The sequence below is a fragment of the Ictalurus punctatus genome, chromosome 9 (assembly GCF_001660625.3).
Source record: "Ictalurus punctatus breed USDA103 chromosome 9, Coco_2.0, whole genome shotgun sequence".
Classification (NCBI taxonomy): Eukaryota; Metazoa; Chordata; class Actinopteri; order Siluriformes; family Ictaluridae; genus Ictalurus; species Ictalurus punctatus.
In genome coordinates, this window is record NC_030424.2 from 22364444 (window position 1) to 22380000 (window position 15557).

At 38.7% G+C, this 15557-nt stretch overlaps 1 protein-coding gene across 2 annotated transcripts in view; it reads right to left on the minus strand.

Annotated features, from left to right (window-relative positions):
• Nucleotides 1-15557, minus strand: part of LOC108270173 (peroxidasin) — a 70496-nt gene that overhangs the window by 39194 nt on the left and 15745 nt on the right. For both annotated transcript variants that reach the window (XR_008396952.1, XM_017476585.3), the window contains exons 2-4: nt 6694-6765; nt 4887-4958; nt 94-165 (exon numbers count right to left, since the gene is read on the minus strand). Coding sequence is in view for 1 of the 2 variants with exons in the window: in XM_017476585.3 (XP_017332074.1) it covers nt 94-165; nt 4887-4958; nt 6694-6765 (216 nt within the window). In the remaining variant the exon portion in view is untranslated. The remainder of the gene's footprint in view (nt 1-93; nt 166-4886; nt 4959-6693; nt 6766-15557) is intronic.

Sequence of the window (15557 nt, forward strand, 5' to 3'; positions counted from 1 at the left end):
CCCTACTTAGGTTGCAAAGTCTTCTCAACAGAAGATAAAGAGGACATGAAGGTAGACTAAAATGAGACAGGAAAAGATAAAAAGCTCACTTACAGTTGTTCTAGAGAGACAAGACCCTTGAATGCGTGTTGGTCTATCGATTGGATTTCATTCTTGTACAAATAGCTGCAAAGAGAAATGAACAGACATATTAGAAAAACACAGGAAGTATGAACTATTCTGAGGATACTAATTATACAACTATATCTTTCCCCAACATAAGGATACCCTGCGGTTAAAAACCTCCACTTTTGGCACAGGGCTGTGTTCTGACAGGACAAGAAGGCCAATGTATTGTCTGGGACTGAAACGGTTTGCTTTATCAATCAGAGTGGAATGCGACGGGGTGGCTGCACACGTGATCGTGAAAGTTCGGTGTTGGCAAAGCAGAGACGCAGCGTGGGAAACAGGAACTCAGTACTATGTGTTTCTCCTCTAGGGAATGGGGGTTGCAGCAGTCAGCTGTTCAGAGTTTGGCTAACTAATATAAATGCTCTTGAAGCTTTCTGATGATTTTCCACATATTACATTACAAAAATTAAAAATACATTTCAGTCATACTTTTCATACTGAAAAGTCATACTTTTCAGCTGTTGAGTGTTCAAGCAATCTAAATACTCAGAGAACCTGAAGGACTTCATTAACCATTCATCACAGTATACAAATGAAGCCAATACAATTCTTTCATACTGTCAAAACAACTTAAAAATGTGAAGGATTTGAGCTAAGCAGATACAATATATACTACACTACAGAATTGGGGTTTTCTGCCCATACCACACCCCAACTGAACCAAAAATATATTTCACCAAAACAAAATGGACATTTTTATTTACTTTTTAATCTCGCCTAGTCTATACTGCAGGGACTATGTTGTATACAGTGCCCTCGACTAATATTGGCACCCTTGAGCAAAGAAGGCTGTGAAAAATTGTCTTTATTGTTTAACCTTCTGATCTTTTGTTTAAAAAAATCACAAAATACTCTGCTCTCATGGATATCGAGAGCAGATAACTGCAAACACAACACAGGTTTATCCCCCAAAATATATTAGTTAAATATAGGTGTGCAACAATTATTGGCACCCTTTTAGTCAATACTTTGTGCTACCTGCCTTTGCCAAGATAACAGCTCTGAGTCTTCTCCTATAATGCCTGATGAGGTTGGAGAATACATGGCAAGGGATTTGAGATCATTTCTTCATACAGAATCTCTCCAGATCCTTCAAATTTCAAGGTTCACGTTGGTGGACTCTCTTCTTCAGTTCACCCCACAGGTTTTCTATGGGGTTCAGGCCAGGGGACTGAGATGGCCATGGCAGGACCTTGATTTTGTGGTCAGTAAACCATTTTTGTGTTGATTTTGATGTATGTTTTGGATCATTGTCCTGCTGGAAGCCAACCACGGCCCATTTTAAGCTTTCTGGCAGAGGCAGTCAGGTTTTCATTTAATATCTGTTGACATTTGATAGCATCCATGATGCCATGTATCCTAACAAAATGTTCAGGTCCTCTGGCAGAAAAACAGCTCCAGAACATTAAAGAGCCACCACCATATTTAACCGTGGGCATGAGGTACTTTTCCATATGGCTACCTCTCTGTGTGCACCAAAACCACCTCTGGTGTTTATTGGAAAAAAGCTCTATTTTGGCTTCAGCTGACCATAGAACCCGATCCCATTTGAAGTTCCAGTAGTGTCTGGCAAATTGAAGACGCTTGAGTTTGTATTGTTTTTGGCTACATGCAATAGAGAAACTGACAGATGCCTAATTGATTCAGCTTGTAATCAGGTGCTGTCTGGTAAAATGTCTATGATGCTCCTACACCACAGTAAATTTATGCACATGTACTTTTCTCCCTTTTCACTTTTGGGGTAACCAGAATTTAAAATGCTACAACTTTGAGATACATGCAAAAGAGAAACACCTTTCAGTTTAGAAAACTCTGTTGTTTTCAGAACTATATATTATATGAAAAAATGTGTAGGGGTTTCCCAGTAGACCAAACAAACAATTTATGAGATGAAAATGATATTACTAACTGCAAAAATACATTGTTTGAAATTCAAATCGGAAGGACTTATACAGGTATACAGAAATGGAAGCAATATAATGAAAATAAGTCAAGCTTAATTTTCATGTGGACCACCAAGTAAGCACATCAGAACCTCATTTGGTGATACAAGTCTAATTACTTGTTCCAAATGCCTGAAATTTAAAGACAGCCCCACAAATCATTCCCAATATCCATTTCTTTCCAATAAGTCAGATTCCAAATCAAATTCCTATATTACGCACATTACCGGTGCCCCCCCCCACCCCAAATGCTGGAGAAAAATCTATTCTAATATGTTGTCTAGAAATGTCATTTTGTCATGCTTGGCACTAATTAGATTCCACTAGGCAAGATGGAAGTCTTAAACACTCAATTTAGGAGTCAATTCTAGACGATTTGAAATAAACCCACATAGCAGTAGGTCATGTGTTTGTGCAATTGTTTAAGGTTGAGTCATTTTCAAAATTGGGCTACTCTGAGTCAATTTGAAAGTGTATTTTCCAAACCACAGTCTGTAGAATTAAGTCTGAGTTCCGAAGTGATATCAGATGTAATGACAGCAAAATGAATTCAAATGTCTGGTTTGGATTTTTTGACCTAACTGTAGCGATATTGGAAGTGGTCAAGTTGGTGACAGACACAACTTTATTTAACAAACTGACTGACTTTACACAATGGACTTCATGCTGTCTGCTGCAAAACATAATAGAACAACTAAACTGCCTTTCTGGTGATTGTACAATTATATTTCTTTATTATTAAGTACACTGCACCAGTTTGTACAAAGATTTTTAACCTCTGACAAAGATGTGAACCAAGAATGCAACTCTTTTAAAGCTGCATGCTTACAAATTACACTTAGCTGTAAATAGTTTAATTACCACTATAATTACAGGCACACCGGGTTACCCTCACTGTGAACAATATCCTCTCCACTACAGAGCACACCCCATCACTATAAGGACTAATAAGAAAATGACTCGAAATGGTTTTCTGTCTTTTGTAACCCTAAAGTACCATCATTACAAATACCAAGCCCTAGACATATACATGAATATGCAATGGAAATTTGGGTTTGCAGCCCATTACGTCCACGTATTTTAATATTTCTACTATGAAGTAGCCATTTAAGTAAAATAAATCATTTCAAATTAGAAGTGTGCCTTGGATGACCTTTTTTTTTTGCATTGAAATTTTTCTCCACCAAAGAGCACCATCAAATATACTCCATAGAACTTCTAAGTATACTGGATATGTTTTTTTTTTTTTTTTTTTTTTTTTTTTAAATCATGCAATGTAAATGTTTCTCTGGTCATTCTCAATAGCTATCTCTTATTATATAATAACTACTCGTATGTATATGAGTAGAATTTCAAGTCTTGATTTGCATCATCATCAGTAACTTACATAAGGAATGAAACACTGTTATAGGAAAATAATCAACAAAGGTGTATTCTATAGTATATAGTATATAGAATGCTACAGTGTATATACACTATAGTACAGTATATTATACAGCATATTACAGTATAATTTCTATTTAATCTCATACCTGTAAAGTACTGATGGTGACCAGAAGGAATGCAGAGTAAGAATTCCCTTGTACAGCCTGTTTTACTGTGAATATGACATATTCAAGATAAAATCTTGAATCAAGTGCTGTAACTATTACATTACTATTGCACTATTACATTTTTTGAGTAATTAAAGAACTGTCTGTTCATAGTTACCAAGAAACCAGAAAATTGAAGTCCTTTATATTAAAGACATTATATAATACTTATTATATATTATATTATATTATATTATATTAAAGAAAATTAGCTGAATATTGAATGAAAGTGCTGACACTGGAGACTCCTTCCACAAATGTCAAATAAACATGTCTTTACGGAAAGCCTCACCATATACATCCAACCATGTTTTTACACAGGGTCACAGGGGAGCCTGGAGCCTATCCCAGGGAACCTGGGGCACAAGGCGGAGGACACCCTGGGCGGGGTGCCAACCCATTGCAGGGCACAATCGCAAACACATTCACACACTATAGACAGTTTGGAAATGCCAATCAGCCTACAATGCATGTCCTTGGACTGGGGGAGGAAACCAGAGTACCTCGTGGAAACCCCCAACCCCGGAGGTACGAGGCAAACGTGCGAAGCACTACCCCCACCTCACCATATCAAATTAGAAGCTTTTCTTTGCTAAATGGCTGTATATTTTAAAAACCTGTTTATTATTAGCTGATGTGAATTAGTTGTTACTACAGAAATGATCATTTATTTAATAATGCACATTAAGATACGAGTCAGCCAGCCTCCCCGACTACAGTAAACATTGCCAGACACATAAAGAAGTTAAAATGGGTAAAGCAGGTGTTACATTAAAGAGGAGAAATGCGGCCATACCGCCTGTATGCAAATGTAAACGCAGACAGCACAGCTGAGGCTTTCTTCACAGATCTGTGACTAACAAAAGTAAGACGTGTGGGAAGGACTGTTTAACAAGCTGTCTCTGTTCTCCCATGCCTTTAGGTGACGAATCTCAGACACCTCAAAGCACAGCGCAAGCAATTAAGTGCCATAATGTGTGAGATTTGTTTTATTGCTCAAACAATGATTGTTGAGATTCAAAACTCCGACTCAGAGGGCACTGTTAAGGGGGAATTGCACTCAACATGATTGATATTAATGCTTCGTGACTACATAGAATATAAATGATGCACATTATAACCTCTCCTCAAAAATCAGTCAGACACTTGAGATCAGGTGAAAAGAAATGAGTCAACTCACAGATATTTCAAGTTCTCCAAGTCCTCAAACGTTCCTTTTGGGATTCTTCTGATGTGGTTGTTGTTTAAAAGGCTGTGGGGAGAAAAATAAAATAACACAACAAAACAACGGCAGACATTTTAAACAAATGCTTATACAGCAGAGGCATGCATCATGAATTCTGTCAAACAGCACTTTTTTGGGAATTGAAGGAAACAAATCAAAATTATTTTTATAGCAACAAAGAGAACGTTCAACTAGTCCAGGACTATAACAGATATCAAGTTCTCATGCAAATCATCTGTGCTATTAAAATAACCCATAAGGTTGTTTCCAGATTGAGACTAATCATACTGACTACGTTTACATGGACAGCAGTAATCTAATTATTGACCTTATTCTGAATAAGACAATATTTGATTAAGGTGTTTACATGTGTTGCTTTTAGAATATTCCTTTCATGCTCCTGTTTTCATGCTATAGAACATAGATCGATTAACAGCACACGTCATTACGTCCCCATGCCATGCCGTCCGACGTTCTCTCCAGAATTTCACGTATCGACATACAGCTCGTCTTTGTTATGGTACCGTATACAGTTTTGGGTGTTTTTATTTTTAATTTTACGAAAGCTTCAAGTGCAGTTAATTATTTGTCATGCTATACGTGCAAATAGACGAGTGCTTGAAGCCGTGGGCTGCGTCCCAAACCGTGTACTTACGTACCATATAGTATACATGTATTTCACCTACTATATAGTAGGTAAGTACGCGGTTCCGAACGCAGCTGAGCTCTCTTGTTTGCTGTTAAACAGTTGAGCACTGCCGTCTGTGTATGTGTCCTGTCACAAAATGTGACTCCCACACGACGTTAATAGTGTGATTAAGGTGTGTACATGTCTGTAATACGACTAAAACAGGAATACTCCACATGTCTTAATTCAATTCGTGTTTAATTTGAGTATGACTTTAGCCGGATTAAGATCATAAATAATTGCTGTTTACATGCTAGTTTCTTAATCAGAGTATTGTCTTATTCGGGTTAATATCGGATTATTGTTGTCCATGTAAACGTACTGACTGTAGCTGCCAGTGATTCACAAAGTGTCAGTGGACAGTTTAGAGAAAAGCATCAAACTCTGTTCCAGAGACAAATCTATTCCAAGATTCACTGAATCTGTTCTGGTGGCTCGTGTTGTCTCAACAACGTTTAAAACACTGTTGTTTTCCCTGTAATTTGTTGTTTGTCTATATACTGTATATAAGGAATAAAACATTATGGGACATGTGCTTACAGGAAAAGAATTGATGAAGAAATGATGATCTGAGGCAAATCAGAGTTACTGTTACCTCATCATAGTTGGTTATTTTCCTATAACAGCATGTCCCCTAGGGTTTTATTCATCTTATACCACAGCAATATACTGATGTTTAAAAAAATAATAATTAAAGAACCACAAATGATACTTTTTACCCGTTTACGTTTACATTTAATAGGCGTAATTTAACAAACTGGATATAAATGAATTGGTCAGAACACCTGACCAATCAGATTCATGAATTCAACAGTGCTCTGGCATACATAAATATTTGTCTTATATACATGTAAATCATCTGAATGCATTTTAGCTGAGCAGCTGTGTGATGTTGAATGGTGGCCTACAAGAGCAGGAAAAATCAGTTCTGCAAGGATTACAAGGTGACCTGCATGTGTGGCCTGAAGCAGAAATCAGCGGCCTAGAGCACACTGTCAAAGTAAACACACACTCATAAAAGTTTGTCGGCGCATGAAAACAAAGTGAGGCAGCCTAATGGCACGGCATACTTACAGCGTGTTGAGGTTCCTCAGTCGTCTGAAAGAGCCCGGCTGCAAGTCTTTAATTTTGTTAAACCTCAGGTCTCTGTTAAAATACAAACATGCAGTGAGGATGATTAGATAATGACACACAATAATACAAGGACACATACTTGACGAGATATTAAAACTATAAACGATAGCTGAAATTTCCTTATTGTATTTTCCAACTGGATGAATAAGAAAATAAGGTGCAGCTCCTTAAAGTCTTCAACATCGGGTTCGGCATCAACGTGAGAACTGTGTTTCCGTCTATGAGTGTGATTATAACAATGCGTGTCATGGAACTTAAAGATTTGCTTGTTTGTAATATTTGCATACTGAAATAAGAAGGTGACTAACCAAAAAAGGCTAACTGGAAAAATTCAAACTTTCACACTGCTTTTCTGGTGTGGCACCTAGATGACAATCTTCCATGTACAACCCCAATTCCAAAAAAGTTGGGACGCTGCGTGAAATGTAAATAAAAATTTTAGTAACACTTACTTTTCCAGCCTCTTGTTGTCCCTGTCCCAACTTTTTTGAGATGTGTTCCGGCCATCAAATTCAAAATGGCCTTATTTTTGCCTTAAAATGGTGCATTTCCTCAGTTTAAACATATGATTTGTTTTCTATGTTCTATTGTGAATAACATATGGGTTTATGAGATTTGCCAATCATTGCATTCTGTTTTTATTTACATTTTACACAGTGTCCCAACTTTTTTGGAATTGGGGTTGTAGTTCAGGAACTATAGGTAACTTAAATTGTAGTGAACACAATCTAGCTTGTAAATGGCTTTGAATAGTAACGATGCCCTGACTAAAACAACTCCTGTCTACTTACATGCACAACATTTTAAATATTAATAACTAGGGATGAAGCAGTACCAATACTAGTATCAGGTATCATGGTCCGATACCATGCTCAATTAGACACCATCATCTGATACCATATGTGTATGTTGTGTTGCTAATAACAGAACAGATGAACTATTCTCTTCAAAAATATCAAGAGATTCTACTGAAGTTGAAAAAACATGTTTACATTTACATTTATTCATTTAGCAGATGCTTTTATCCAAAGTGACTTACAAATGAGGGAATTCAAGCAATGCGATATATCAAGCAGAGAACAATACAAGTAGTGCTACTATACATGATCTTTAATTGAGTTCCTGAAGAAGGAAAGTGCACAGAGTACAGGTGTAAGAGCCAGAGTAAGATTTTTTGTTTTTAGGGGTTAGTTAGGTGTTCACGGAAGAGGTGGGTCTTTAGCTGTTTTTTGAAGATAGTGACAGACCCTGCGGTCCGGATTGAGGTTGGAAGTTCATTCCACCACTGAGGGACACGTAGTGTAAAGGGTCTGGATAGGGACCTTGAGCCACTACTGAGCGTTGGTCACTGATCGATCTTAGATTGCGTGAGGGAACGTAAGCCTTCAGGAGAGAGTTAGGTAGGGCGGTGCTGTTCCAGCCAAGGTCATGTACGTGAGCATCAAGACCTTGAATTTGATGTTATGTCATGGCATTTATCTTTAACTAGAGAGCGCCAGGTTAGAAAATCTGAATGAGCAGAACAGTGTCAGCAAGCGTGCTCATTACAAATCTATTGTGTGCACATAAAGGTATTCGCGAGAGTAGAGAGAGGATAAACTGAGAGTAGTTCAGCTCTGCGAGCACTGAGCACTGAGACACTCCCAGACTCTGCATGTACTCCAACTCAGTCTGGAAAAAAAAAATAGTATCGATGCATCCCTATTAACCACAGAAGTAGCCCTAAGATGGCCTTTTTACTACCTCAGATGTAAAACTGCATTATCTGGTGCCCATGTTCTTTGGACAGCTGTATGCTAGCTAATCAAATAAAATGTCAGCAGGTTTATCTAAAGAATCCACAAACAACATGTTGTAGTCACAACAGAGATAACTTTCTGTTCACATGTGAGCTCCTTATTTAAAAACTTAGCCCAAATGATTATTTCATGATTCATCAGGACACCCCGAGCACCGGAGTGTCATAAAGCATAAAGGAAGACTTTTTTAAAAGGGAGAGTGAAATTCTCAAAATGTTTACAGAAACTCAACAAGAAAAGAAAACCGCGTTGCTTTACATCTCAATATCTATTCTTTTCCGAGGAGCTCTTGTTAGGCAAAAATCTGTTTTTCTGAATTCATATTTCATAGTCAATATTTCAGAATCCTGAACTGAAAGATTTTTTTTTCAGCACTGCTGCAGTTGGATAAAGCCAGCAAAGCACTCAGCCCTGTCTGTTTCTCCTCTGCCATGTAAGGCTGGCCTGTTTGCAGACGCTGGACCCAGTTTGAGCGCCGTATATGCTGTGGCATGTTCAGACAGGGCCAGAGCTGAATTCCACAGGGCCTTCCACATTGCTGCAGGCAATACGGCACAGAGCTGCTGCAGAACGCCGTGGAAACTATGCAGCACTCGGACAAACATTACTGATTGCTTGGACTTGCTTAAATGGATCCTCCATCAATTTTCTTCAGTATAAGTTTACTTGTCTGACTCAAAATTCCAACAAAAATAAGATGGTCCTTCCAGCACCTCATCACTGCAGAGTGCCTGAATGAAAAAAATGTGAGAGGGAAAATAAAAAATCTAACCAGTCTGGAACAGGAAATTAGTCGTTTGTCTAGAACTTAATATGGAGGCTGCAGAAGAGTGACATAATATAAATGCAATTGGCCATGGCCATGAAAATGGCTCAATAAATCTAAAGTATGCATAGTATAAATATGTAGTGAAAACTCCATCTCTGCACTTCTCTTCTCTTGTGAAATCTTACGTCCTATAGCCTCAGAAGTACTTTGCTTGCATAGGTGATGTACTTTTGTCTAAAATGTCCTGTTTCTCTTGAGACTTTGTGTACTATGCTTAAACTTCGGAGACCCCCCCCCGGAGCTGGGGGTTTGATTTGTGCCTCCGCGCAGTGTGCACGAAGTTCGCATGTTCTCTCCAACATGCACTATACGCTGACTGGCATCTCCAAATTGTCCATAGTGTGTGCGTGCGCAATTGTTTGGCACCCCGTCCAGGATGTCTCCCACATTGTGTGCCGAGTCCCCTGGGACTGGCTCCAGGCTCCACATGATCCTGTGTAGGATATGCAGTGCAGAAAATGGATGGATAGATGGATGGATGGATGGATACATTTATGGAACATCCATGAAACAAAGTAGTTCCTGTAATCACTTGCGTTATAGCAGCTATAAACAGCTGTCCCAACACCAGCCTCTATTTTTCCTGCCTTAAAATCAATAAGCCAAAAAAAAAAAATCTGGAAAACACAAGATTAAATAAACCTTTACCATAGCAACAACTATACACTTTTCTTTGCGTATAATTATAAATCTGTCTTAGATTTACACGTTCCTGTGAATGAGCTGTTACTATAGAAACAACAAAAATGAGAACAAGCACAATAGTTTAATCTTAATGAAATAATATGCAGCTGTAAATAAGAAGTCTGGCGATTTAAAAACGAGAATATCTTCTAAAGGCAGAATGACTTCAACTTTAAACGATGCTGATATTCACCGGAATGTTTCCCGTATCTGAGTAATTAAAACTGATTGTTTCAGCAGGGGTGGGGTTGAAGCTTTTTGTGTTGTATAGGTTACACGATGAGGAAACTGCCTTGGCTAAATGCTTGCCTTACAGAGACAATGTGGTATTGTGTGTAATCAGTACATCATTATACCGTTCAGAGATACTTGCAGTGTTTACAGTGTACACTATAGTGGCTAATCAGGAGAGGAAATGACTGGGAATATGGCTTCACTCACAATACAAACATTTGCTATACAAGGTTCGCAAATCTCTTGCTTTATGGATATAAAACCTGTCCTGAGGCCATCCTGATTCTCTTCTTTGGCAGAAACAATGTTCAGTGTTTGAAAAATTTTTAAGACTCTAAATGGTAAATGGTCTGCACTTATATACTGCTTTTTATAAGGTTAGTGGTTCTTTACACTGTTTCTCATTCACCCATTCACACACACACACACACATACACACACACACACACACACACACACACACACACACACACACACACACACACACTAATGGTTGCAGAGCTGCCATGCAAGGTGCTAGCAAGGAGCAACTTGGGGTTCAGTGTCTTGCCCAAGGATACCTCGGCATGTGGAGACATGTGGGTCAGGAATCAAGCCGCCAACCCTACAATTAGTGGCTAACCTGCTCTAGCACCCCAAAACAGTCAGGACGTTTACATGGACAACAGTAATCCGATATTTACCCGATTAAGACAATACTCTGATTACGAAACTAGCATGTAAACAGCGATTACTGATTCTCTTAATCCGATTAAAGTCATACTCGAAGTAAACACGAATCGAATTAAGACAGGTGGAGTATTCCTGTTTTAGTCGCATTACAGACATGTACACACCTTAATCACACTATTAACGTCGTGTGGGAGTTTTCCCCGTATTTTATGACAGGACATACACACATGGCAGTGCTCAACTGTTTAACGGCAAATAAGAGAGCACGGCTGCGTCCGAAACTGCGTACTTACCTACTATATAGTAGGTGAAATACATGTATTTGTATATACTATATAGTAGGTAAGTACGTGGTTTGGGACGCAGCCCATGGCTTCAAGTAGTCGTCTATTTGCACGTATAGCATGACAAATAATTAACTGCACTTGAAGCTTTCGTAAAATTAAAAATGAAACACCCAAAATTGTATACGGTACCATAACGAAGACGAGCTGTATGCTGATACGTGAAATTCTGGAGGGACGTCGGACGGCGTGGCATGGGGACGTAATGACGTGTGCTGTTAATCGCTCTATGTTCTATAACATGTAACACGGGAACATGAAAGGCATATTCTAAAAGCAACTCATGTAAACACCTTAATCAGAATATTGTCTTACTCAGAATAAGGTCAATAATTAGATTACTGCTGTCCATGTAAACATAGTCACTGTGAGGACAGAGAGCGGGCAAACAGCCAACATGTAACAAAATATAACCTGCAGTTAACAATATCAGGAGGAGGTGACTGGCTAGGTGTTTTACACCTACCACGAACCAGCTTTCAAAGTGACTAGATAATTTGGCTTAAACAGTTAACTTGTTTCTCAATGAATCACACTACTGGCAAGAAGACCTACACTAGCAGTGGTTACGACTGGTGGCCAACTTCCACCGCTTGCGTATGATCATAGAAAAAACATTGTGTTTATTTTTCCTGGCCAGCCTGAATTAACAAGAAAGTGCTAGGAATAAAGTCACTAATCATAGCTGCACTCTCTGCCAGTACCTTCAGCCTGTAAGAACAACTGACATCCAAGAAAATTATTAACACTTTATCAGTATCTGAATATATTCAAACACTTCTTTGTGTGTGAGAAGCTTTAGACATACAACTAGCAAAGAAGTCTTAGAGTAGTCTTAAAAAATACCAAACGATTCTGTGAAGTGCAGAAATTCTCCATAGCTATAGGCACAGCTGATAATATACAGCTAGAATAAGTGCTATTAACGCTTAAGAAGACTCGCTGAATAAATACCTACAGTGGTCCCAGTTTTAGACGACAGGGCAGTATTATTGGAGCACAGGGTGGGACAGCGTGAGATTAGATTCTGAGAGGCTGTGACTCAGCGATTCAGACGAGGTTTCTGCTTTCTTGGCACAGAGTAAAGATTTAATGGAGCTTGACTTTGCCAGGTCTGGCAATCAGAAGCACGTTATATCAATAAGGGTACTAAGGGTGTATGCATATACAGTGCTCTCCGAAACTTATGGAACGGCAAGGTCAATTCATTTGTTTTTTCTGTAGACTAAAGTCGTTTGAGATCAAAAGATGAATATGAGAAGAGAGTTTAGAATTTCAGCTTTTATTTCATGATATTTATATGTAGATGTGTTAAATGACATAGATCATAGCGCATTTTGCCTCCGACCACAATTTGTAGGCGAGCAAAAATATTGTATCATGTGACTGACAGGTGTTTCTTGTTGCCCAGGTGTGTCCTGTTAGATTGATTGTTTAAACAATAAATAGCTCTGAACATCTACTCTTGGTTTTAGCCTTCAGCTTCTAATTTGTTGTTAAAATGATAACCTAACATAAAGATCAGAGAGCTGTATTTGGGAGAAAAGCAAGCCATTTTGAAGCTGATAAAAGTGGGAAAATCAGTCAGAGGCATTGCACAAACATTGGGCATAGCCAATACAACAATTTTGAATGTCCTGAAAAAGAAAGAAAATCCAGTGGTATACTGAGCAAGAGACACCGAATGGGTCGGCCAAGGAAAACAACAACAACTGATGACAGAAAACCCCAAAACAACAGTGACGTCACCAAGAACCTCCACAGGGCAGGGGTGAAGGTATCACAATCCATCGTTCGAAGAAGACTTTGAGAGCAGAAATATAGAGGACATACCACAAGATACAATCACTAATCAGCAGTAAGAACTAGAAAGTCAATTTGGAATCATAAAGAAATACTGAGATGAGCCACAAAAGTTCTGGAAACAAGATTAACTTCTACCAAAGTGATGGAAAGGCCAAAGTGTGGAGAAAGAAAGGATCTGCTCATGATCCAAAACATACACGCTCATCTGTGAAAGATGGTGGAGGTAGTGTCCTGGCTTGGGCTTGTATGTGCTGCTGGAACAGGCTCAGTAATCTTTATTGATGATGTAACTCTAGATGGTAGCAGCTGAATGAATTCAGAAGTTTACAGGAACATTTTGTCTACAGAGAAATGCATCCAAATTAATTGGGAGGATCTTTATCATGCAGTAAGACAATAATCCAAAACACACTGGCAGCTCAACAAAGGACTTTTTATCGGGGAAAAAGTGGAGGTATTAGATCAGGGGTGTCCAATCTTATCCGGAAAGTGCCGGTGTAGGTGCAGGTTTTCATTCCAACCAATCTTTTGATCTCAAACCCAAATGTCTTTGGTAAATAGCACAAACAAATGAATAGGTCTTGCTGTTCCAATAGTTTCGGAGGGGACTATGTGTATATAATCATTTACTCATAGATGCCTGGTGGACAAGTAGGTTCAACAACCAGAAAAAACTAAAATTACTCCCTATTGACTTTTGCATAACAACGTTGTATTCAGTGTGCATGAAAATCTCCTATAAAATTAGCCTAAAACGCCTATCCAAGGCATACCAAAAGTATAATTAAAGCTGTTCTTGAACCATTTGTAGTACATGCATTTAGTAATAGAAGTTTGAACACAATGAGAAGTAAGAGTTTTTTCCCCTGTCTGATTTACTGTTATTTTTTTGTGTACAGATGGCTGCAGATGACTACAGCTGGGAGTTATTAGCTGGAAACCACAATTGACCACAGCATGAAGCCTTTCCATGTCCAAGTTCAAATTTGATAACGATACCAAAGAAAATTAATATTGTACAAATGTTTTTCAAAGGATATGTCCATGTGTTTTACCAAAATCACCTTTTGGAGAGTCCAAAGGGCCCCTGGTAACCATGAACACATACCTAGGTTAAAAAGGCTACTATTCTTGATTAAAGAAAAATTATGACACTTGTCACTGGTTACGCAGCTTTACGCAGGGACTTTTAAATTGAAGTGTTGAAACTCTCCCCTAAAGCATTCAGAAATTCATTGGCTATACGATGCGCCAGTCATCCACACAATCGGTTGCAATAGGCTCAAGCTTTTCGTGAAGGAATGGGAGAAGGCACGGCCCTTCAGCATGGACTCTCATTGTCTATTGAAGGCTATGGACAGGACATGGAAGGTCCTACTGGTTCAAATGAGGTGTCAATCGAAAGGTCAGAGCCCAGTGGCCATTTTTAAAACAAGCGATAAGGGATATTCACAAGTGAACTGAAGTTATAATGGAGAATACCTGAAAGATTAAGTACATCTGCCGGTAATTTGAATCACAGTCCGTGGGTATTTACTAATGTAATAATGTGTTTTGGACTAAATATTTTTACATAATTGGTTTGTTTGTACCTTTTCTAGTGTACCAAGTTTTTGTCAGGAGGTTATGCATCAGTGGACTACTATGAGGCTCCATAGGTGAGTTGTCGCCATTTTGTAAGTGTTTGTTTGTATGTTAGTGGTCTGTTGGTGGCTGCTGTGATTGTACCTTGAAATGGTTTACATCAATCAAATCTCAAGAATCTTAGCTTTCCAAATGTATATCGCATGAGTACCTACACACACAGTAGCTGTGTACGTAGTAAAGTTTCGTGCTAAACAACTTTAAAATTTTAACAGGTTAAACATGATGCACTTTACAGTGGTGTGCTTCACCGCCAATCTGTTACTATAGCACAAGGAACTTGCTTTTATTCACACTGCCTGCTGCACTACATACATCCGCTAAGGCGCAATCTGGATGACTAGAACTGTCTTACTGGGCGGAATAACATGGCATCTTTTCAGAACATGAAACATGCACCTATATGGAGACATTGATGAAACTGAGCAAAATAAAGTCACTACACAGTCACCTCGCTGAAAATGAAGAAGCTAGCCAGACTTGAATTACCTTTACATCCATCTAGCTTTTTGCAACTGTAGCTGCTGGCAAACATTTCTGACTGCACAGCTGGTAATATTATCACCCCCCTGCACCCCCCCCCCCCCCCCCACACACACACACACACAAACACACACTCACTCTCCTTAAACCTGAAATGGTGGAAATGCTTTTTTTTCCCTGTCTTTGGTTCTGCATAATTAAACCGGTTATTGTGTTTTTTTTTTTTTAAAACATGGAAAATAGTGAGGTGGCAAAATCAATATAGAACAAGCCTAGCTATGACATTTAACTTTGAATAGGCCTACATAA